General features: G+C 35.9%; 1 protein-coding gene across 1 annotated transcript in view; it reads left to right on the forward strand.

Moving 5' to 3' along the window:
- Positions 1-21,676, forward strand: part of DNAAF5 (dynein axonemal assembly factor 5) — a gene marked incomplete at its 5' end in the record, with an annotated part of 28,661 nt that extends 6,985 nt beyond the window's left edge. The window contains 8 exons of the mRNA XM_084295751.1: positions 1,862-2,074; positions 4,260-4,403; positions 9,249-9,417; positions 12,068-12,215; positions 16,959-17,109; positions 18,417-18,573; positions 19,976-20,167; positions 20,641-21,676. Coding sequence (XP_084151877.1) covers positions 1,862-2,074; positions 4,260-4,403; positions 9,249-9,417; positions 12,068-12,215; positions 16,959-17,109; positions 18,417-18,573; positions 19,976-20,167; positions 20,641-20,780 — 1,314 coding nt within the window. The 3' untranslated portion in view covers positions 20,781-21,676. The remainder of the gene's footprint in view (positions 1-1,861; positions 2,075-4,259; positions 4,404-9,248; positions 9,418-12,067; positions 12,216-16,958; positions 17,110-18,416; positions 18,574-19,975; positions 20,168-20,640) is intronic.
- Positions 21,677-23,619: the final 1,943 nt, after the last annotated feature.

Genomic DNA, 23,619 nt, shown 5'->3' on the forward strand with positions numbered 1-23,619 from the left:
AAATACATATATCAGAGGACGGACAGGTGATAAAAACTTTCTTTACAATCGTTAGAAAAAATCTTTTCGTATCTACACAAGCAAAACAGCATATATATAACATAAATGTAATTTGATTTAAAGGTGCAGATTTTATTGTTCTGGGAAATTGGAAGAATCTGTTCAGCTTACTGGGTGCAAGTAGTCCAATCAATGTCAAAAAAGTTGATTTCCTAAATCAAGCTTTTCTTTTGGTTCCTGCTATCATTTGAGCCATATGCAGGCTGAGAAATCCATTCCTGAAATGATATATTTTCTTCAAGTTTTTTTTTTCCTTGCAGTTTCTTGTTCTTTTTATATTCTTTCTCAATACCAGTTTTTGTCTGCCTCCCTTGATTTTTCCTAAATTGTTCCTCTCCTTTCCCTAGCTTCTACTCTCTTATCCCCTCCTACCTATTCCACCCATTTCGTTTCTGTTTTCAGAATCCGCATCTGATCTTTAACAACGCGTCGCCTTACAGTAAAATTGAGCTTGTAAGCTTAGCCAGTCACAGGCTGATCAATATTTCAGAGAGAAATAAACTTGTAATAGTCAGATGTCATCTTGTTGATTTCCTAATGCCTTTACACCTCTTTTTGAATCAATGCCCCAGGACAGACGTAGGAGATATAGGCAGTTCTTCCAAGTTCCCTGCTGCTAATATAAAATGGATAGAAAAAATAATTTGAAGAATAAACCCACGTGGCTCTGCTGTTCCATCTAGTGCTTAGTGCTGTAAATATAGCATCAAAAGTATGTGTTCCAGCAGTACCTAGTCTTCCCTTTCCTTTTTATGACCATACTTGTCTCTTTCTTGGAATTCCACCACTAATCTCTTCACAGGTGCTTTCAAAAGATTTAATCCTAATTGGGAGGATTAAATTAATTTTACTCTTCCCTATGCCAAAATTTCGGATTCAGCAACTTGGTTTGTGAATACTTTTTTGCTCCTTTGTGATGTTGCTTCCCAGAGTACTATGATTATCTCCTCCGTCCTTTGTCACAGAAGAACCCGTTTCAGAACAACCGCCAAGCTGGGAAATGTGCATGTCTTTCTCTAACCCAATAATACCAAATAAGATATAAGAATTACCCAGCTGGTCTCTGTGAAGGGGCTAGGAGGAAATGTTCCTGTTGCACAGGTTATGGTGCAGTAGTAGACTGTATCTTTATTCATGCACCTGGTTGTTAATGCTAGGCACCAGTCAGAGAGTAAATTCTGGTGTGATGGTATTTAACGTGGAATACAGCATACCAATGTGTCTGCAAGTAAGAGATGGGATCAAAGAGCATGAATATAATGGGGAAAAGATAGTACTTTAAGCCTTTTTAGTTAAGAGATTGAAAGCAGCGAGCAGATCCTCCATGACAGCGCTTCCACAGTAAGCCAGATCAGTAATGTCCCTGTCAAAATATCCTACTATGACAAAAAATTCCTTTTTTGTGTTTTTATTGTTATTGATTTTAATAAATGGGTAGTGGGGGCATTGAGAGCAGAACAGCATTTGGAGTAAAAAAATGAAACCAGTAAATCTGCAGCATCTGGTTATTTTAAGCTAGAGACTTTATTACACTGAAAGTTGTACACTTCATTTCTCTACATTACTTTCTCATGGAAGTTTGTCTGTTGCTGAGAAGAGTGCTTGCATGCCTTATTATGTGCTTACTGAACACATGTCAAGAAAATTTCTTCATGCATATAGCCATTACTGAGTGAGTGGAAAAGGCCTACAAGGCATTTCAAATAGCAGCTGGAATCAAAAAAAGAAAAATCCCATGATACGTTGAATGGTCTTGTGTTTTCAGAAAAATCCTCAAGATATTCTTGTTCTTTTTTTTCAGTGTGTGAAAGCAGCAGAATTGATTGGAACGTTTGTCAACCCTAAGGTATCTTTGAAATTAATCACATCAGCCTTTGAGAAAACACCTAAGCCTTCTTGTATAATGGTTCTAACTGCAGTGATTCGAGGTAGCCCAAAAGAAATCTTACAACCTCATTTGACTGATCTTGGCAACATGCTGTCACAAGCTGGAGTTTGTCAGCGATCTGAAGAGGTAAGGATGATTGGAAAATACACAACAGTCCCAAGTTTTAGACTGGTGGTTCTCCAAACTTTTCATCTGTTCTCCTTAAGTGCTCCCTTTTCTCTCTTACACTCACCTTATCCCATCATAGTAGTTGTAGGCATGTATCTGAGACAAAGGCAGGAGCTTCCATGTCCTCCCTGAGCCACCTTGTACTCTTTTCCTAGTTGTGGTCACCTAGTCAAATATACTATGCCCAAAAACTTGCTGGTAATCCATCCTTACAGCAGATGTGGATTCAAGTCTGAGAATTGTTGTAAAATGCTTCAGGTGGTAGTAGGAAAAGGCATGACAAAGAGAGAAGAAGCTGGTTAGTACGTACTGTACTAATTGTACACTCCCTTGGCTGATCCAGGTTCAGAATTTAACTGATGTTTTCAAATGCCTTGTGTTCACAGTCCAAACAAGATAATATATTTTGATCATCATCAGTAAAAATGACTGACAACTTTTCACAGTCCATAGCGCTTGACGTGTCAGGCTTTCCAAGAAAGGTTCCATTTTAATGTCATTTATTGTTTTTATTTTTGTTTTTATTTCATTTTTAAAGAAAGGTACCAGTACAGTTACAGGTAAGTTTAGGAGCATGTTTTGTATTCTGTTTAGCTTGGTGGCTTCTCATTAGGTTGGAATCCAGCAGGAAGGCATTTCTAAATTAGCAATTTATTCCTGAGCGTACCCTTAACTAATGGCTGCGCCTGAAAACCATTTGCATTTTGGCATTTGAAAAATATTCATCAATTGCTATATAAGGAGGTGAGAGCTTCTCTTCAGCGTGCAATGGAGATTGTAAACTTCCAGAATTATTTTTTATTTTTATCTTACTCTTTTTTTCTTTTTTTTTTTTTTTCTTTTCATCACTTGCCCAGGCCCAGAAATAGATCTGTTAGACATGCACAAAAAGAATCCTTAAAATCTCCCGCACATATGAAATCCCAGCTTTCATGGCAGCAAAAGTTTGTTAGACCTCTGTCCTTAAGATGACCAAAAAAGGGCCACTGTGATGCCTTCAGAAAATTCTGACTTCGTGTCAGATTCAAACTTCCCTTTAAAAAAAGTTATTCATGTGTATAGATTGAATCTGGCATAATTGTCTTTTTGAGCCAATGTAAGATATACATTTGAAGTTCTTCCCTCATTAGGTTTCTTCCCTAATGCAATATATGCCAGTGATGCAGAGAATTAACCTTAATCTCCATGAAGTCTGTGATGATTAGGAACTCATATAACTGGAAGCGCTATAACTTGGTTGTTCAAATAACAATTCCCTGAAGTATATCTGCAAAATTGCTATGAGGTCTTAAGCTCACCATTTCCATTTGGCATTATATACAGTAGACACATTCATCTGCAGCTGAAGCATTTGGTGGAATTGTGGACTTGATCTAGCCTTTGGTCTTGGAAAACAATCTTTCTCTATTTTAGAGAGTAAATGCTGCATAGACACTGTTTAGCTAAGGATTGACCATGTCCATGAGATTAATAACATCTATAACTAACCTATTCCTAGGCTTGATTTATTTTTTGGAAGTAAATTTATAACAATGGCCCCTTCTGTTAGTTAAATGTAGTCTGACAGCTTCATGGATTATCAGATGCACTTTATCCTAGAAGTTGCTGCAAACTGACTGACAGGAATATTGACTTCCATTGATATTAGTTGGATCGAGATAACAGGCATTATATTGCAACAAATGAGATAAATTGACAAAGATAAAAGCAGACACTCAGGTTTTCTTGTTTTATGTACTTTACTATTAATGTTCCATTCAAAATAGTAAGACATGGAATTATATTTGAAAAAGTTGTAATAAACATGTTATTAATTAACAAATTACACTTCAGAATGAGAAAGTACTACAAGAAAGCATTCTGAAATACTTTGATGTTTTATTCACAATGGAGCAATTGTGTGGTTAAGAGCAGGATTGTTTATTTTGTTAACAGGACACGGGAAGAAGATTATATTGAGTTCTATACAAAGTAGAATGTAGGTCGTCAAATGAACTAACACGAAATGATGAATAAATTACCAATTTAGGAGATTATACAGCACTCAGCACTCAGGTTTTATTATTTTCACTTCCCTTCTCTCTCCCTTAAAATGAATATTTTCTAACAAACATAATAAACTTACTTCTTTATTAAAAAATAGGTCTTTTATATGGAACAATTGCTTTATTGTGTAGAAGCATTAATTGAAGTGTGTCAGGAAGACTGCAAAGAAATTTGCTTGCAGCTCTTGAAAGTTCTGGTGACAGTAATGGCAACACCAAATTCTCAGCACCTTAAAGAAAAGGTAAGCAATTAACTGGTTTAGTATTTTGTTATGCTTCTGTTTTTTCCTATTGGTATAGCACTTCGTATACACAGAGCCATGATACTTTGTCTTGCTCTTAGACATTAAACCACAGAAATCCTTAACTGTGAGCAGGTTCACAAATGTTGGTAGAGTTTGAAGTGAATTGCTGTTGCATCGACCTTGACACTGACTCTGCCCCTTTGTCTGTCTCCTCATCTTTTTCCATGGCTGAAATGGCTTTGGATTTAGTCTGTTTAAAACAGGTGCAAGCAATGTATCCAAAAGAATAAAACATTAAAATCTGATCTGTGAAAGCTAAGAAGTATCATCCTTGTAGTATTTCTTAAGGATTGCTTGTTTTCATATGTGTGTATAGCAATTGGTGTTTCAAAAAAATGTGCAGAAATACAATAGCTAAATATTTAGATATGGATATAGCTTCAACTTCATTGGATTCACTCTGTTAGAATGAAATAAGCATGAGGGAATACTTGGATTATAAAAATAAAGCTGTTCTTCAAATACCTATCTCTATGGCACTGTTCTGGTAGTTAATATTTAGAAGTCACTGTGAAGGATGAAAGATCTATGGATGTTATCATTTGTCAGTCAAAATATTGATATTTCTGCTAGCAACAGATCAAACAGTTCATATTTGTTAAGTGCTATAGCTATTTCCAGACAACAGTTTCAAGATCTCATTTAGTGTTGAATTTTGAAAATCCACAGAGTTGTAATGAAGATTAGCAGTGACGGAGAGTATTTCTCTTCTGGATCTGGAAGATGGTAGTGCTAAGGGTTAGTATGGTAATAAATTTGTGGTCAAAATCTAGGGCAACGCTAGTGCCTGAAGAGCAGAATATGTTAGCTCCTACATGAGCAGAAATCTGCTTAATATCTGGGTTTGGCTGATGTAACAGAAAAACATATTACTCTGATAAGAAACGTAGGAGTTGGCCTTATTTTTGTATCTTGTAAGGCTTGTTCACTGAAGGGTTGGCTGTATCAGTGGGGAGTAATAGCTTATGGTTAGTCCAGAGTTGTGCACCTCTTACTACACATACTACATGTGGTAAACAATAAAATTAAGTTTGGAGTTGGGGTTACAGTTTGGGACAGCAGAGCCTGGAGAGCTACATTTCTTCATAACTTTTGGTGAAGGCCCACAGAATTAAAAATATGTGCTGATTCTGAGAGGGGCCCTAGAGTCCTGTTTTATTTTGTGGTCAGTATGGGTCCGCAGGCTGTTGTTAAAGCAAGATATTTCGTGCATTTAGATTAGGTTTCAGGATAGATGGCTTGAAGTACATTAATGGAGCATGGGAAGCTCAGTTGGTAAGGGCTGCAATTGGCCTAGGAGAATGCTTTACTTAAGTGGATGTTATGGTTAAGGTAATGGTTTAGCAAAGGAGGTGTTAAAGAGCTTGTACTTATCACTGGGTTCTGCAAAGCTTTGGGCATGCTGTTGGTGCTGATTGACCTGTTGCTGCTTAATTTTTTAGATGGATAGAAGTCACTGGTTTATTGTTAACGTTAGGTTATGTACACATGCACACAAGTGGCCAGGAAAAAATTGGTGGCACACCTAAAAAGGGAAGAGAACTAAAGATGCTTCTGAATAACTTTGTTTTTATATCTAGAAACAATATTTCACTGCATAGTCGCCTAAGGTATTAACAGGTGGCTTGATGACAATCAAGAGAACCATTACACTGGATAATTTTTGTTTTAGCGTCTGATATTATACAGGGGCGAGAGGGGCAGGAGTCTTCCTTCTAGAGGTACTATCTTAATAAACTATTTTGTCTTGAATGACAGAAATCTCAATGTGAGAGTTTACAAATGGGATACCTGTAAAGGGAAATGCAGGCTTTAGAGCGATTTGACTTCAAGGTGAAGATAACTTTGAAGAGGGAGACTAAATTGTGCAAAAAGTTGATGTAGTGAAAGGAGATCACCAGAAAATGTTGTGGTTGTCAGCTGGGTAATATTTGTTAAAACTTACAACACAGAACTGTGGAGATGGTCTCAGATCTCTTTTTCTTAACCATAAAGAACAATTCATCTACAGATCAAGAGTGCTACTGTCCATAAAAAAAAAAAAGTGATCATTTTTTTTCTATGTTTAGGTTCACATCAGACTCATTTTACAGTGTTTGACCTTTTTACCCCTGACCAGAACTAAAAGTTTAAATATTGTTGCAGGAACACTTTAAAATCAAGGACATCTCTAGATGCCCTGATAATAGATGAGCGTTTTGGTTAAACTCTCTTAGTTCTCTCTTCCTTTTAGTTCCCCGAGCTAAATATCAAATAAATCAGCGAGCCATCCTCATGTAGTACAATCGTGACCTATGCGAGTTGTCTTTTTTCAAATGTGCTCCTTAAATGTGATGGCTATTCTACTTCCTTTCTCTTGCTCCCAGGCATGATATTCCAAAGGCCTGTGTATCATCAGTATTTATGGTCCCATAGCTGACAGGCTGCCTCCAAGGAGACATACACATAGAAAACTAATCTGAAGGAAGTAAAATGGAACAAGCTTGAAACAAGTATTGAACAGACTTTGCAGGACAGAGAGGTACAGGACAAAGATCTGTCTCATAAAGAGCCAATGTGAGAGTGAGATTTGTTTTTTTGGGCCTTTTTTTGTTTATTTGTTTTGTTTTTAAAGAGAAAATCTGTCCAAGTAGACCTCAGACAGATTGATCTGGTATGCTTTCCAGTATCTTGTCTGTTTAGCCCTAAAATGGTCCATAAAGTCAGCAATGTCTATTTAAAATCTTATGGATTCATACTCCTACAAAGAAAGCAGTTTCGTGGAGGTAAATTCCATATATTTACATATGTGGAAAAGTTAATCTCCAAAGATTATTAAAGGTTTAGGATGTTCCTGCAGTTACAGATTATTTTTAAAGTTGACAGTACTTTGGATGAGAATCTTTTTTCTCATTAGCCTTTCTTTCAGCTAGACAGAATCTGGCGAAGAGATTACATAAGAGCAATATATAAATCTGTTACAAAGACAAACACAGCTTGCTGTTTGTTTTTTGTTTGTTTGTTTTCCCAGTTACTGGGTATTCTGAAACTTCAACTTGCAGAAGGCAAGAAGTCCACGTTAAAATACTCCTAAGAACATGTAGAACAAATGTATTGCATGTAGCCTTATGAATGTAAATTTGTTGTTCAGAAGAGAAGCCTGCATTCAGAATCAAAAGATTTTGAGTGTAAGAATAAATTATTCAAAAATTCGCATTATAGAACTTCAATTCAGACAGGAGACAGAAGATCGCAGGGATATGAGGCCACAGTTGAAACGATCTGATTGTGGGTGTTGCAGTCTTCTACTTGCTTGATTGGCCCTTTTTGCTCTGCAATGTTTCTAGTTGCTTGGGGCTAAGGGAAAAGACCAGGACCACCAACTGAGCAATGAGGTATTGTGATGAGAAGTATGATTTACAGCCCCAAATAGACTGAGCTATATCAGATGTTAGTCAGTTAGGCGTGTATTGAGCTTCTCAGTGGTATACCTGGTGACCTAAAGGTAAGGCTTTGTTTCATTGCCACTGTTTTATGCTGTCTTCCTTCTTCTTTGGGCACGTATTGATTATAAGCATGAAAATAATGCATCATTAAACTTGCTAGCTTCAGATATAGGAAAGAAAATCACCCTTTCTATTTTTTATTTATTTATTTTTTTTTTTACTATGAGACCCTTCTGAATGAGAAAACCTACATCAATCTGTTGGCATATTTAATTTGATCTCTCCTATTTTCTATTGCAGTCATGAAACTACTTAATAGTATATTTTAAATTGCCTCGAAATGAAGCATTGTTTTGTAACTGTTTTGTATTTTGTTCAATAAAAGAAAAGTATTGCAGATGGGGAGGTCATTGATGGAGAACGGTTTCTGTCTTGCCATGTTGTCATTAATCTTCCAATTTATTTACAGAAAATGAGTATTGTACCTACAAGTTATTCTGTGTTGTCTTGACTGTCTGGCAGAATGCTTCCATGTTTCAGCTAGCTTGTGCAATTGAGTTCAATTTAAAAATATTAAAAATATGACTACAATTTGTAGTTGTACTGAACCACTTAAAGACAAATGGTGTCACCCATAGTGCTGCACTACTTCTTTCCCTTCTAGAACCGGAGACCATACTGACAACATAGGTCATTTCTCAGTGGGGGTTGTGACTGTTCCTTTCTCCTTATTCTCTACTCACTGTCCACTGAAATCACTAATACTATAGATACTGCGTTCAGCATGCTCATAAACTCTTTCTTAGAGAAATTTTTTGAGCATTTTGCCTAATTAAATTTTTTAAAAGGAAAGAAAAAAAGTAAAACAGGCACTCGAGAGAGGGAGTACCTTGTCGTCTCCAAACAGGAGCAGCAATATTTTTTGGAAGCTGCCACAGCCTCCTAGATGTGAGTTTGGGAAATTGTCTTTATGAACATGTTTTAAAGCGTTGTTAAATAAGGAGAAAATCACTACATCTTTAAAACTAATAAGTACTGGTTTATATTTGGTTAGTTTCTGGATAGGTTTTCAAACGGATTTGATTCTTTTAGTTTGCTACTACATTGTTGTATTCTTTATGATTTTGTTTTGAAATCAGGACAAATATTTGTCATTAAATCAAAGTTAAAGGATTTATTGTAGGCAGACACTATATATTTGGTCTTGATTGTCCAAATTGAAACTATGCACATCTTGTTCCTTCCCTTCTCATAGCATAAACAGATTTTTTAAAGTTTTGCCTTTAAAAATATATATATACATATGTATGTATATTGTTCCAGTTAAGATGAAGTATCTCATCTCTATTTTTAACAGGCAGAAGAAACAGTGTGTTCATTAGCCAAAGTGCAGCAATTGGATAGTTTTCTTTGTCTCTACAAACAGCATATAATTCAGCTTTTGGAATGGGTTTCAGTATCACATGATTCTTGGACCTGCTATTCTCCAGAAATATTACAGTTAGATGTCATCGCAAATCATTCAGGTATGACTTATTTAGTAGTTTGAAAGCTCATCCAGTTAAAAAAAATAATAATAATAAAGTAATAATCTTGGTAGCCTGCAGACACATTGTGTTTTATAATGAGTAGTGTAATATTCAAAAGCTTCACAAGTATAATGAAAACCAAAGTGAAAACATTCAAGCAGCTCAAATTCCAAAAGACTCCTTGGCTGCAAGGAGCCTACCAAAAGCACTTAAGTAGCAGTATACTTTCAGGTAAATGAAACAGGTAGGGATTATGGGGAGATGAAAAGGTAGTTGAAAAGTTTAAAAAAAAAACTTATGGTGTCCAAAAGCGTATCTGTTTTTTCCATCTATTCCCTTATCTTATAAAAGATACTTATCTGTACAAGCCTTTCCACACATAAGTTCTCCAATGCACCACTACACAGGCTTTAGTGAAATACTCTAGCATACATTTCAGCTAACTTCAGATCTCCACAGTGAACATACCTCTGACATAGCTGTCCTGATTATGTTTTCAGGCAAGGGAGGCAGTGACAGGCAGTTGTTTTTTTTTGTTCTGGGCTCCTGTTTTGAGATGTTTTATCCTGTTTATGTGCTTTTTCCTTTTTATTGGTTAAAGCAGGAATGTATGCAGTGACTTTGGCTACCAGTATCCATATTGCAGACAGATAAAGATGGACAGATATGTTTTAAGGAACTGTTATCTTCTGCATTTAATACTTGAACCTCAAAAAAAGAAAAAAAAAAAAAAACACTCATCAAATCTATATGAAACACCCACTCACTGGTTTGTGCATCAACCAGTATAAGTACTTTTTTTTTGTTTTTCGTCTTTAGAAAGAACAAAAAAGTTTTTTCAGTGCAAGTTCCAAGAAGCCAACTTTTCTGTAGATTTGCACTCCTCATCCCATGACTGAGGAACTTCTAGACAGTTGTCTCTGTTTTCCTTAATGGCAAATAAATCATAAAACGTCTGGGCAAACATTTTGGCTTGTATCCCACACTGGTTATATGCTATTGTCTGTGTTTTCTGTCTGACACAGCATCTCCTAGAGCTATTCAGTTTGTTTGTTCATTTTTCTTTCTTTTCATTCCCACACATAATGTTATTTTTTGATCAATATAATCAGGTTTACTTATTTTAAATTTTCATTTTTTACTGTTTTTCAGGAATGTATGCTTACATTGAAATTAACAATGTAGATTATTTTGTTTATTTTCCATCTGTTGAGTTGCTGTTATCAGTTTGATATAATAAGTGCCTTAAAAATTCCTCAGAACTCACATGAAGCAATGTATCTTGAATAAACGTTAAGAAAATAGAGACCTACTTGTTGGCATGGAAATATAGCAAACTGCAGCTTAACATTCACCCTGTGTTGCTTAAGTCTAGACACTGAAGTTCGGTTGATTTTATTTATTTATTTATTTTAATTTTAAACATTAAATTTCCAGATATAATTAAATGCTGTTGAACTTGTTTTGGATTCTTGAATGCTTCAATCTGTTCATTTCACATGTGAGGAATGTTCTTGTCATCAGAAATGCCAAAGTGTTGTGTCGCTTTCTGGGAGGGTTTTCTTAGTGACTGGAGTTGAATGGAATGTGCATCACAAGAAAGTAAAGCTGAAGAAGTTCCTAGGGGAAAGCATTTTATAGCAAACAGAGCAGAAGGAGCATTCTACAGTAAGCAGCTTGCAGAATAATGCATGTGTATGGTCTACACATACTCCTCTTTAAAACCATGTAGTTATTAATCAATATCAAGGAGAATGGTAGAAACTTCCTCCTCTTTTGACAAAATCATTTCTTTAGATGTTGGGATAACAAGTTGGGCTTTGTTTGTTTATCGTTTAGTGGTAAAAACAGAATTCATCAAAGGATGTGAAAACGTTAACAGACTAGGAAATGAGTTTGGGAAATATTTTTATTTCAAATAGTACCTTCTAAGAAATCACCATATTTTAGATTTTCTTGTAAAATTCAAATAATCATCATGGAGGAATAATACAACTGCAATAATTTTATTATCCAAGTTTTGAGGCCGACCCTTTCAAACATGCCCTTTCATGTGCCTCTGGGAGTCATGAACACTTTTGCTTGAATGCTGCATGTGGAAAAACTTGAAAGAAGATAGAAGCCAACCAATTCTGCTGTTTGGTGTGGTATCACAGTCATACCAGCTTCAGTATAATTTTCCATTAAGTTCGATAAACCAGAACTTTGTGCACAGTCTCAAGCTTTCAGAGCTACATAACAAACAGCATTAGTGCCCCCCTCAAATGTGTTAATCCACCCAGACTGCCATTTCATACTGCACTGGTCCCAGCAGGTAGCAGATGTCATTGATATGCTACATAATACACTGTAGCATCGCAGAACCAAAACAGTTAAGTGAGATGTGGGATAAAGCAGTCTTCAGGGAGCACCATGCTGCCATGGCTAAGTCTGCAAGTACCTGAGCACAGGGAGAGTTAGCTTAGGTATTTCTACACTGGCTAATACAATGTAACATGGATATATCAACAGCTGCCATGCAAGAGTGGGAAGTTAAATATTACTTTAATGCCAAGCATATTATGATTTTTTCTAAGTACTCTGATATTAAACATCCAAATAGAACTTATTTGTGCTCCAAAATAGGTGTTGCATGTTCTTCCTCTAGGTCCTGTCATAGGTGAAGCTCTTGATGACTTTATTCTTATTCTTAAGACATGTCTTCAGCCAAACAAAGATCCCCAGATGCGCTTAAAACTTTTCACTGTTTTATCACAGTTGCTCCAGAAACCAAATGAAACCGTCAATTCTCAGGGGTAAGTAGAGTTCTAATTTCACACGGCCATTTGAACACTAAAGTAGCATTAAAAAGTAATGACCATGGTAGTTATTTAACCCCTATAATTGTGTCCATGTTAGCATGTGTGGGAGAAGAAAGGCTTTCCCACCATATTCTATAGCATATTTTTCTTGCTGTGTTTTTTAACAATGCTCAGAAGGGGCATGCAAAGGCAATAATTAAGAAATAAAAAGTATGAAAATTGAAGTCTGGACTTCTTCCACTATAATTCTCATATCATTGTCACTGTGGAAGAATTAAAATTGGATATCATGAAGATCTGGATAGTTTAAGAAATAAAGAAAGTACTACAGTTGGAAATAATATATGTTTGAAAGCTAAGATGGGGATTCTTAGGAAAGAGAGGATTTTTTTTTGTTTGTTCCATTCCAGCCAAGTCCTAAAGCCTCAAACTTTGCCTGTAGCTATGGTAAGAAAACAATCAAATACTTGAAAAATATGGCCATTTAAAAGTTGTGGTATAGCATGGTGTTTAAAAGTGATTGAACTAAATGTTTGGGAAGGAATTATTATTACTCTCGGTGACTGATGCTGGAAGTCTCCTGTTGCTTGCAGTATTTAAGCACTGCAAATAGAGTCGAACTATAATTTACCATGCATATAAAAACCCTCCATTTATAACAATCCCAGCAGTGGGGCCCTTTGTCATTATTAATTTAGCCCTACTAGCAGTGAAAACTCTTCTGCAAAGTTGTCCTGAATACATATAGTACATCTACTCCATTTTCCCAGTGCCTGCTGCATTTAGTATGTCAATGCATTCTGATACAGTCTGCATCTTTTTTTTTTCATTTTTAACTCTCTAAAATTCCTTTTTTTCCCTTTTTTCCCTTTCTTTTTTATCATAGGAAGCATTCTTTCTAAAAGTACTTTGATCACAACAGTCAGTTATACTTAGTTTTTCATGATTCTGAGGAGCAAATAGGCACTCAGTGGGCATCCTGATATGTTGAACACTGATACAGATTCTTTAAGGCCATGTTGTGATGAATGTAGGTATATTTTTGCCATTTTTAGATTTCTATTTGGTATATTGCAGGCCTCCATCCTATAATGGGGGGTGGAGGGTAGTGGAGGGTATGGGCAGAAGAACCCTCCTGTTTACCCTTCAGTGGGGTTCCACTTAAGCTGAAGAAACTCTGCTAATAGTTTCTCCCTAATAGTTTCTCCCCTAATAGTTTCTGAGCTCGTGTGAAAGAGGTAATGTAATGAAACTGTCCTTTTTTAACTGAAAGCTTTTGTGCTATATTTGTTGTTGCCTCTTTACATATTTTCAGGATCCAATATTCAAATCCTTATCAGGTGTCAGATGCAGTTATTTGGAGTCCTGCTCTTTCACCTCAAAAACATAATTGTAGCTTACAGCAGAATAGAATTTGAAAACTGGGGTTTAATTTGGTGTTCTGCCTCTCATTTTGGTCTATGGAAAGCATCCAAGCAGTATGACAGGTACATTACATAGCATGCTACAAAGTCCTGACTCTCTTAGGGCATGCAGGTACTGCTGGTAGAGAGAGATCATCAGTGGAGGACCACAAGGTAAATCTCATCAAGCAGTATTATTTTATTTGAGCAATAGTCAAATAGGATGAATAAAAAATCTTTTCTGTGCAACCCAGTCATTTGTATGAATAATGGAACCAAATGAGGGAAGAAGAAAACAAACCCGCTGTGCTATTAGCTTCACTTGGATTCACAAAAAAAGGGCAATTACCATTGAAAAAAAATAGAAGAATATGTTTCAAAGTAGTGTACTCAGCAAATAGAGCTACACATCACACTGCCTGTCCACAGATAGCCATGATGGAAGTTGCTTAGCTCCAGGCAGCGTGAGTGAATGACCTTTTGTCAAGATTAGATACATCCAGTAAGGTTAATAGACCTGTTTGTACCAAGAATGACTCCTGGCTAAGGATGGCCCAGCATGGCTCATAATGAGTCTCTCTGTCCTCTGAGAACAGGAGCAAAGCAATGAATTTTACCAGTACATTTATCTTCAGAAACTGAAAAGCAGTAGAGGGAGTGAAATGGCACTTTGAAGTTTTGATCTTACTTACCCCTGTAAAATCAAATGCTTTACTGGAGGAAGCGACATATAAAGATTTTGCATTTAAGAAGATGTTTACAAAACATTTTTGGAGTTTTTGTTTTGTAAAAGCAAATACAATTTTGTTTCAAATTACCTAGATTTAGGATATTAAGTTTGGGAAAAAAACAACAGCCAAACCACAAATGCATAAAGCCAAGTGCAGCAGTGCTGTGAAAGCAGAGAAGGAGCCAACCAAGAAAAAAAAAAAAAAAACAACAAACAACAACAACAACAAATTAAAATTTCATTCCATTTTAATTTTATAAGTCCATAAAATGGGGTTTGCAATTTTAATTTAATTCTAAAGCTTGCCTTCTATTTGCCTTCTATATCTGCATAAGAACTATTATGTTATATGCATAGATTACATCTTAGTTGTTTCTTATCCAGTTGAAAATAAAGTCTCAACTAACTGAATACAAATAGCACAAATATGTTCTTTCATGGAAATAGCTCACGTTTAAAATTAAGTTACATAGATTTACAACAGTAAGATTTGAAAATGGAAAGAGGGAGAATTTAAATGCATTAGCAAGAGCAAAAAATACATCTTAATGGTAATGAGAGATAGGGCAGTGAAGTAGTAGTAAGTTTTGGTTACACAATCACATTCATTGCTGGTAGTAATTTGTTCAGCTCTTTAAAACATTTTAACAGTTTAGATAGGAAAGGTTTCAGTTATTCTTCTAAACACAGTTGTATGGTCATCTAATTTTGTTTAAGTCTGACGTTATTGTGTCAGATAACTGCCAAGTATTGCTTTACTGATTCTATTTCAAAGCAGTAGAACAAGACTTCTCACAAATAGCATAGCATTCTGGTTAACATAATGCTGATGGAATTTACCTCTATGTTTTGACAGATTGTTTTTCTTTACAGTTTAATAGAGGGTTTTATTAAGAACAGAAACAGCTACTGATCAGATAGCCCAGAACTGCTTTGGAGCTGCTTTGGAATGATGGTGATCATTAGTTACATTTTTTCTGGCAACTTTTTTGAATGGAAAATTATTCACTCTTAGGAATGTGTTTAAAATAGTAAATCTAAAGGTTTTTGACAAATTCAGATGTGTCTAATGGGACTTCAGATTTCTTGTTATTACTGAATCATAAGTGCCATCTGCTGGACAAGAAGCAAGAACGAACTTTCTGAGACTGCTCCTTTCTTTAGCCAGGTGACTAAGCAGCAGCCAGGCATACATATTTTCTTCATGTAGAAGATAAGAGGTTGTCAGTTTTGTGTATGTGCAGTAGATAACAGAAGTCTGGCGGGCTAGCTAATCATACGTTAGTGACACGGTCTAACTGCAATGGGTAAAGAATAGTTAAAGGAAAGAAGTAAACACAATTACATTTGTGATTACATTGATATAATATTATTGTGGAAAGTTTTACCATTGGTGGATGATATTGTGTTGTTAATTTTGTTTGTGTTTTTTAAAAAAGAAGTTAAAAGGTACTTAACAATAATTGTTTGTTGTCGACATCTGCCTGTTACGTTCCTCCTGTGGCTTGGCACCTCTCTGTGGGAACCACTTACTCATCCTGGCATTGTAGGACTCTTAGAAAATCAGCAACAGCTTCTTCCCTTTCTGTCAAGCACCCGGGTGGTGATGTGCTGTTTTGCACTCAGGTGGCTGCAGTCCAGGTCTGCTGGAAGTCTGAATAGAGTGGGATGTGAGTCAAGGTAGATTTAGCCTGTTAATAGTCAATCTGTTTTGCACACTGCCAGCTGCTCTTTAAGGCACAGAGGCAAAGTGAATAACCAGAGCCTTAATTATTTACTGACGGGCCAGGCAGACATGGCTTCCTTGATGCAGAAAAGTCTTTTTAAACTTGTCTGTAAGATTTATATCTTTCTCTCTTAATTTAAAATTGCTTGAGATTAAGTTAAATGGGTATGAGGGAATGTTGCCTCTTGCAATTTTTGATTCTTGCAACAGCTTTTAGTATTGTAACAACACATTCAATAGAGGATCAGGAAAACACATCAGCAAAAATATCACAGATTTGTACGTTTGTAATGAAAGCAAATTGCTATTGGGACTGGCACCGTTTAAAAATCCTACAGACCTCACATCCTTGAGGGAGACAAGTTTCTGAGCCAAGGGAAAGCTGAAGTATTCTGGGTAGACTCCCTGCAATATCAGTAGATGTGGTCTCATCAATAGCTTTCATACTTTTCACATTGTGAATACCTTTCATTGGACAGTCTCAAAGGGCCTTACAAGTATTAATGAATCCTCACAGCATTCACATGGAGCATTATCTCCACTTCACAGACGGAGAAAATGAGACAGAGAGAAGGTAAGTAGTTTACCAAGATAACACAGTGAGTCATGGGCATCGTCTGAAGTGGAAGAAAGTCTAGGCTCCCCTTTCCATGAATGTTAGGTATTTGTTTAAATACTGCCTTGGAAAAATTAAGTTATGAAAGGCTTATCACATACATTATAATCGTGTTAGCTTATAAGTTTTGTGGGTTTTTTTTGTCTTTTTCCCCCCCTTTTTTGCCTATGTTTCTATGACAGAAAATTCTCTTTTACATCCTGTCAGTCTCTCTACCAATTTCTCATGAACCTTTGTTTTGCTTTCTTATTTTTGGCTCCAGGCTGTTCCCTAGCTACCTTGAGATTGTGATAAAAGACATTCTGGCTCCTAATCTGCAGTGGCATGCTGGAAGAACAGCAGCTGCCATCCGCACTACAGCTGTATCATGCCTTTGGGCTCTAATTCACTGTGAAACACTTTCACCAGAAGAGGTAAATTCTCTTTCTCATCAAGCGTACTTTGAAATCTTAGGCAGGAAAGCAAAATAAATGCAAGGAAAACAAATGAAAAAAAAATCCCTTTTTTAAGTAGGATTTTCAGGTGGATGTATAGTTTTCATAATAAAATTAATTGCAACTGAGTGCTAATAACTGAAATGATCAGAAGTGAGGAGAGGGTGATATCCTGACAAAAGACCTGAGACCTGCTATATGTTGTAGAACTTGCCATCATGAAATTTTGTAGATCTGCTCTAGCATAACGCCAGTTCTGACACACCAAATACTCAGGCCCTTGACATAACTGGCCCCTTAGCCAGTACGTGCGGAGCGGCACTGGAGCTAGCCAGTACATGCTTTTGTGTAATGTGGTGAAGACAACGTGTCTGGTTGCCTTGGAGCCCACAGGTCCATTTAGGAAAAAAATGTAAAAGATTCCTGGAAAGGGCAGGAGGAGTTGAGATGGAACTTGAAGGGTATCTATAGAAACTAAAATAGAGAGCTGGCAAGGAATATGCTTAAAGAAATGTAAGGTGCTGTAGTGATCAAGGATTAATTGAATCTGAGGAGGTTTTTGAAGCTTGTTTGCTAGCAAAAATGGCATGTGGAAGGAAAAATGTTCAATATAAGGACATTTTAAAAAACAAATGGACTTTAAGTATTATTAAATGCTTATAATCTTTATTGCCTTTATAACAGACCTTAATTGAACAGAATGCTTAAACACATGTAACTGGTTGATTTCACGTATACGAAAATAACATCAGAGACTACTGTTGTGTTTAAATGTTTTGCTGAATCAGTGGGGGACCTAAATGCCCTTTTACATTAATGTATATGAAATGTACATATTAAAGTCAAATAATGAAACTGACTAAAAATGTTGTATTAAAATCTTTATTTAAAAGCTTCCTTTTGGAATAAGAGCACCATCTACTGGTACATACACATAATCCTCATCTCCAAATTACTGAAAGTCTTGTCAAGATTTTTTTTTTTTTTTTAATAAAAAGACAAGCAAGACTAAAGCTTTTACAGATAATGTAAAACTCATGCATATATACTGAGTATTCATGAAATGGCTGTTCTATTGGTGGATTTTCCATTTCCCAAGCTTCTTTAGAGGTAAAAATGAAGCTAACGTCAAGAGATTCAGGTGTAATTATAATTAACTTTATCTTTTTAAATTGTACAATCCAATATCTGTCAGATCTAATGATAACTGATGTAACCAATAAGCATATTGTTTCAGAGAGACTGAAAAGCTGTTGTTTTTTATATGCTTTTCTTGTTAATTCTAGACGTTGAAAGTCAAAGATGTGCTAATGCCCCAAATTATTGCTGCCATGGATGAAGACTCTAAAATTAGTCGACTGATGGGTTGCTGTATTGTTGGTGTTTTTTTAAAAGTCTGTGGGAGGCAGTTTGATGAAGACCAGCTTACCAAGATTTACCCAGGTAAGTGTGAGAGTTTTTGGGTTTTATGATGGAGGCACGTCTCCATATTGAAAAATTACACTTACTTTTTCTCCTGAGGTGTCATAGAAGCTTTGTTTGTAATGATAAAAAGTCCTCGTTCTGGAGTGGTAAGCAGATTCTCTCTGTAGCTTTAGGATTCACTCCAAAGGTTGTCCACCTCACCTGCAGTTTAATTGCAGCTGGTAGCAATGAAAGTACTAACACAGACTAGGAAATGACAAATCTGTTACGTCAAATGGCTTTAGTCCTACGTGAAGAGCAAAAAAGCCTTTAAGTGGTACAAACAGGTGTGGATTTCATGTTGACTTGGTTTCTCACACGTTTATTTTACTCCCATAAACATATTCTAGTGCTATGATTCTATTCTTTTATCTGATGTTTTAACTATTTGGGTACTTATCCCCTAGAGTAATTTTATATAGTAATTTATATAAAATGAAGGAAAAGTGGGGAAAAAAAAGTGGAAAAAGTAGATTGGGCAAAATCATACGGTCAGCAACAGTTTTGTATATGAGAGGCAATTTAACATTTTAATCCTGCAGAGATGAAGACATGATTTGTTATTGCCAAGTGAGACTGCATAAAGTATATAAAGTACAGGTATGCATTTTAAAGAATCAAGATGTTAACACACGTGAGTAGGTATTAAGTATGACTCCAACAGCACTTGCTTCTTGCAGGCCCTTTCTGTACTAGCTTTTCAACTGCAGCATTTCATTTTATTAAGATATTCTGTTGCTGATATGCTAATATCATTTTTATATGCCCTTGCTACCAGCTAAGCAGAACTGAGCTGAATTATTCCCGATGTTATTATACATTAGACCACTAGATGGAACTTTAGTCAGTGTTATTGTCTCCAAGGCTTACCAGTATTTCATCTGCCTTGCTTCCTAGTTTAGACTATGTGAAATAATGTTTTAACTATAGGGAAAGTAGAACAGTAATGCATTATATAAATGGTAGTCACATCGTTCTCCATGTTGTGTGGGGTAGGTTTAAAAAAAAAAAAAAAAGAAGAAGAAACTACTAATCTACAGTGCTGTGTTGTCAAATAGAGATACTTTCTCTAAAGCTTATTGGTATCATGTTGGTATGTAGGTAGAGTTTGTTAGCCAACTAATCTAAATAATTTCATAAATGTATTTTAATATTTTGACAACATAATTAACTTTTAGAAAACAATCCAATAACAATCCTATGCATGCTTTTAGGAAGAATATACATGTATTCCACAAGTTCAAAAGACAGAAAGATGTCACATATATAAATGCAACAACAATTTCAGTGATTACAAAATAAATTTATGTTTTGAAATAAAAATAAAAGGATAACTTCTCTGTTAATAGTGATGACTGGTTGTATATTTGTTCCTTTGCAGAAGTTCTAAAGCGTTTGGATGATGCTTCACGTGATGTACGACTGGCAGCTGCTCGCACCTTAGCTAATTGGTTTAATTGTGTAAAAGACAGTGATATGAAATCTGTAATGAAAAGTAATATTGAGATTCTGTATCAAGAACTGTTGATACATCTGGATGACCAAGATCAAGATACTCAAAATGCAGTCCTAGGTAAGACTTTCATTCATATTTTTTTGACAATGCTTTACAAAGAATGCTACTTCCATGTAACACTTGAAAACTCTTACTGCTAGGGACTAGTTTCAGTGAGTATGAGCTCAGACCTTTCACCTGTATGCAGAATATTTTATCTAGTATTCACTAGAGTCGGAATATGAGCATATCTGATGTATCAGAACCCTGTATAGACAGTAGACAGGATATGGACCGTAGACGCTAACCACTGCAGGATGTGACCATACCCTATCTCTTAATAAATTCTGTGGAGTTTATTGGTGTATCCGTTTATGCGTTCAAGCATATAGATACCAAAATGCAGACTTCAGTAAATGAGAGGGGAATTAGTTTTTCATGATTGAGCAACTAACAGAAAACTTCCAGGTTAGGTTTCAACTACTTTGAGGGAACCTGGACAGAGAAAGACAGAGCAGCTAATGTTTTATAAACCATATTTTGTTTTACAGATGCTTTAAAAGAAGGCAGCATTTTATATCCAGAACTGCTTGTGAGAGAAATTGAAGTGATTATACATAAACATCGAACACCAGTCTATTGTAATCAACTACTACATCACATTCAGTCAGCCAAAGAACCAGTTTTATGAATCAGTGCTGATTTTTTAGTGAACTGCATGTGAAATCTGTTTGATCTGGATTGGTTTCATATTTTCATTTTCTTAAGGTAGGCTAAGCAATAAATAGATATTTCTTTTTCCTTTGTACGTTCAGTATTAGTTCATTTAAAACTCAGGTTAGCACAATTCTATGTTCTTTGCCATGTGAAGGTGGTTTTTGTTGTTTTTTTTTCTTTTCCTAGCTATAAGACAATGTTTAAATTCATGTTGCATTGGAACTTTTCCAGGTACAAGGTTTAAAAGAGGAATATTTTTGAGGAATCTGACACTATTTATATTTGAGAAAGATAATTTATTTTAAAAAATAATACTGTAATGTTAAATTTATGTAATTCAGCGAGTACTTAGTCTTCTAAGGAGCATTTCAAACTGGATGATATTCAGACTTTGCAGAATCAGGTCTGTGAGGAACAGTTTTATCAGAAATGAAGACAGCCAAACTTCTGTTGCATAGTGCAGCAGAATTTTCATGGTGTTTTGAGTACTTATACTAGCATAACATAGGGGACATATTCTGAGTAGGTGTCACTAAAGGAATGTTTTGTATTGTCATTGTATTACATGTTATGACTGAGAATAAAACTAACATTTTTTAAATTAAGGATTGTAATGCAAGGAAATGTGCTGTTTTGTCACTTAGATTAACAATATTTATATTGTTTTTGTTAAATATCTGCATCTTTTATGTTTATCCTACAGTGCCTTGGAAGGCAAGCAACATTTGTTTGCATACTACTTTGAAGTGAAATTCTCCAATATTAGGTTAAAGCATTTCTTTAAATACCTTTGTAGTGTACAAGTTGTAGAGTTTTCTCACATTCTTAGCTATGTAATAAAGTGGGCTTCTTAGATTCCTGTCTAAGTCATTCTGGGGTACAGTGCTATTTATTGCGCACACAAAAATCACGGAAAAGCAGGTTCCTGATTTTTTAAAATTATTAGTATTATAGGCAGAAAATATTTTTTGTTTCTACCTCCCAAGTACCTTGGCTTTGTATCAAGTCTAAGAACAGGCTCTTCAAGGTTTGGGAATACTCCTTATGATGTAGGAGTACTCCTCATGTTTGCTTATCCTTCTGAGATAACTACTTTTTCAGACTTAACTTAATTGTACCAAACCATGGTCTGTTTGCATCAATTCGTACTGGCAATCTCAAAGAAACATTTGAGAGAAAAGAGATACACAAAGCAAGACCTACTTCTACCTTAAAAGCAAAGTTATGCAAACTTGTGGCTACTCCTCCATAAAATACTGGGTTGCTTTGAAAACCCTATCAAAAGGGACAATAACACCAAAGATACTGAATAAACGAGTACTTTCTTAGCAATCTAAAAGCTCTTTGTCATTTCTCTAGAACTGGATGCTCATTTTAAATCAATTACACTGTGTCTTTGAAGTTTTCATGAAAAGAAAAGCTATAACTGTTCCTTTACTGAGCAGCATTTTGGTTGACTAATAACTTAATAATGTGTAGCTCAATATAACGAGAAGGCCACCAGAAATTCTTACAATGTACAGTAAATACAAGTCACTAGAAAACATTACATTGAATAAAGAAGTCGTGGAGTCTCCACCCTTTGGGGATATTCAAAACCTGATACATCCTGGGCAACCTGTTCTACCTGACTCAGCTTGAGCAGGGATTTAGACTACATGATCTCCAGAGGTCCGTTCCAGCCTCAATTATTCTGTGTTTCTGTGAAATTGTTTTCTTAGTCTAATCAATCGTTAAAAATCCAATCTAATTAGACTGGAAATAGACTACATAGCCATCTTAGCAGAGCCCTCTTGAGATTTCATTCAACACCCTATTCTCAAAAAAACAGGATTTCAAAGCACTGCAAAGCAACCGATTCTTCCAATACAACCTGAAGTCTTGCTTCAGCAACCTCTTGCTGTGTCAGGAGGTACACGATTGAAGTGTATGGTGTTTTTTTTCCATCTTGCTATATCAGCTATTATGTGTACTAGATTTTATTTGGATTCGTTGCATAATGCTATTATGATCATATTAATTACGTAACTTTTAAGCAAGGACGAGTTTTCTTGAGCAAAATGGTTATCTCAAGCTTTCAGACTTTAGATAAGCAGACTTACTAGCCCTGCCCATCGTGTGACGAACATACATGCTTCTGACTTTTGTCCTTACAAGCTAGAAGACCTATTGCGGAGGATCCTTGGATTCTCAGTGAAACGAAATTTTTGGTAAGTGTATGCACTTGGCTAACTGAATGTAGACTCTTTTAAATGTTTGTTGACCACCTTAAATAGAATCAATTGATTAGACGTGAAGAGAGCACTGTAAATTAATGCACCTAGACTGTGACAAGAAGGCTACATCTTGAGAGAGCAGTTTGAGGAGAGACTGGAGGTTAAGTTTGTTTCCCCATCCATCCTCCTCTCACCCATGTGGGTCCTTGTAAGCAATCTGCACATTTCTTCAGAAATGCTTTAGGCAAATTGTAGGCAGCCTGTCTGCAGGTGTCCAGCAGTGCACTGTGTCATCTCATCACATGGTAAAGATGCGCTAATGCACCTTGTCTGCTTGCACATGTGGTGTGCTCCCCAGAGTACCAACCTCTGGCTATAACCTCTGGCTATAACTGGATCTTGCTTCTACATTTGCTGTTTGAAGAGGCAGACAAATGTAGTTAGGAGGGAAGCTCTGAGGTAATCATGAAAAGACTGTTGAAGTGTACCTATAACTTGAACAGAGCAGACAAAATTGATGCAGAATATTGTGTGTGTGATGACTGCTCTGAATAGATTGTGAAGTCCCCTACTCTTAACTGTGGGTCTTATCATCTG

Source organism: Netta rufina, assembly GCF_964035555.1.
Source record: "Netta rufina genome assembly, chromosome: 15".
In the NCBI taxonomy this organism is placed as follows: domain Eukaryota; kingdom Metazoa; phylum Chordata; class Aves; order Anseriformes; family Anatidae; genus Netta; species Netta rufina.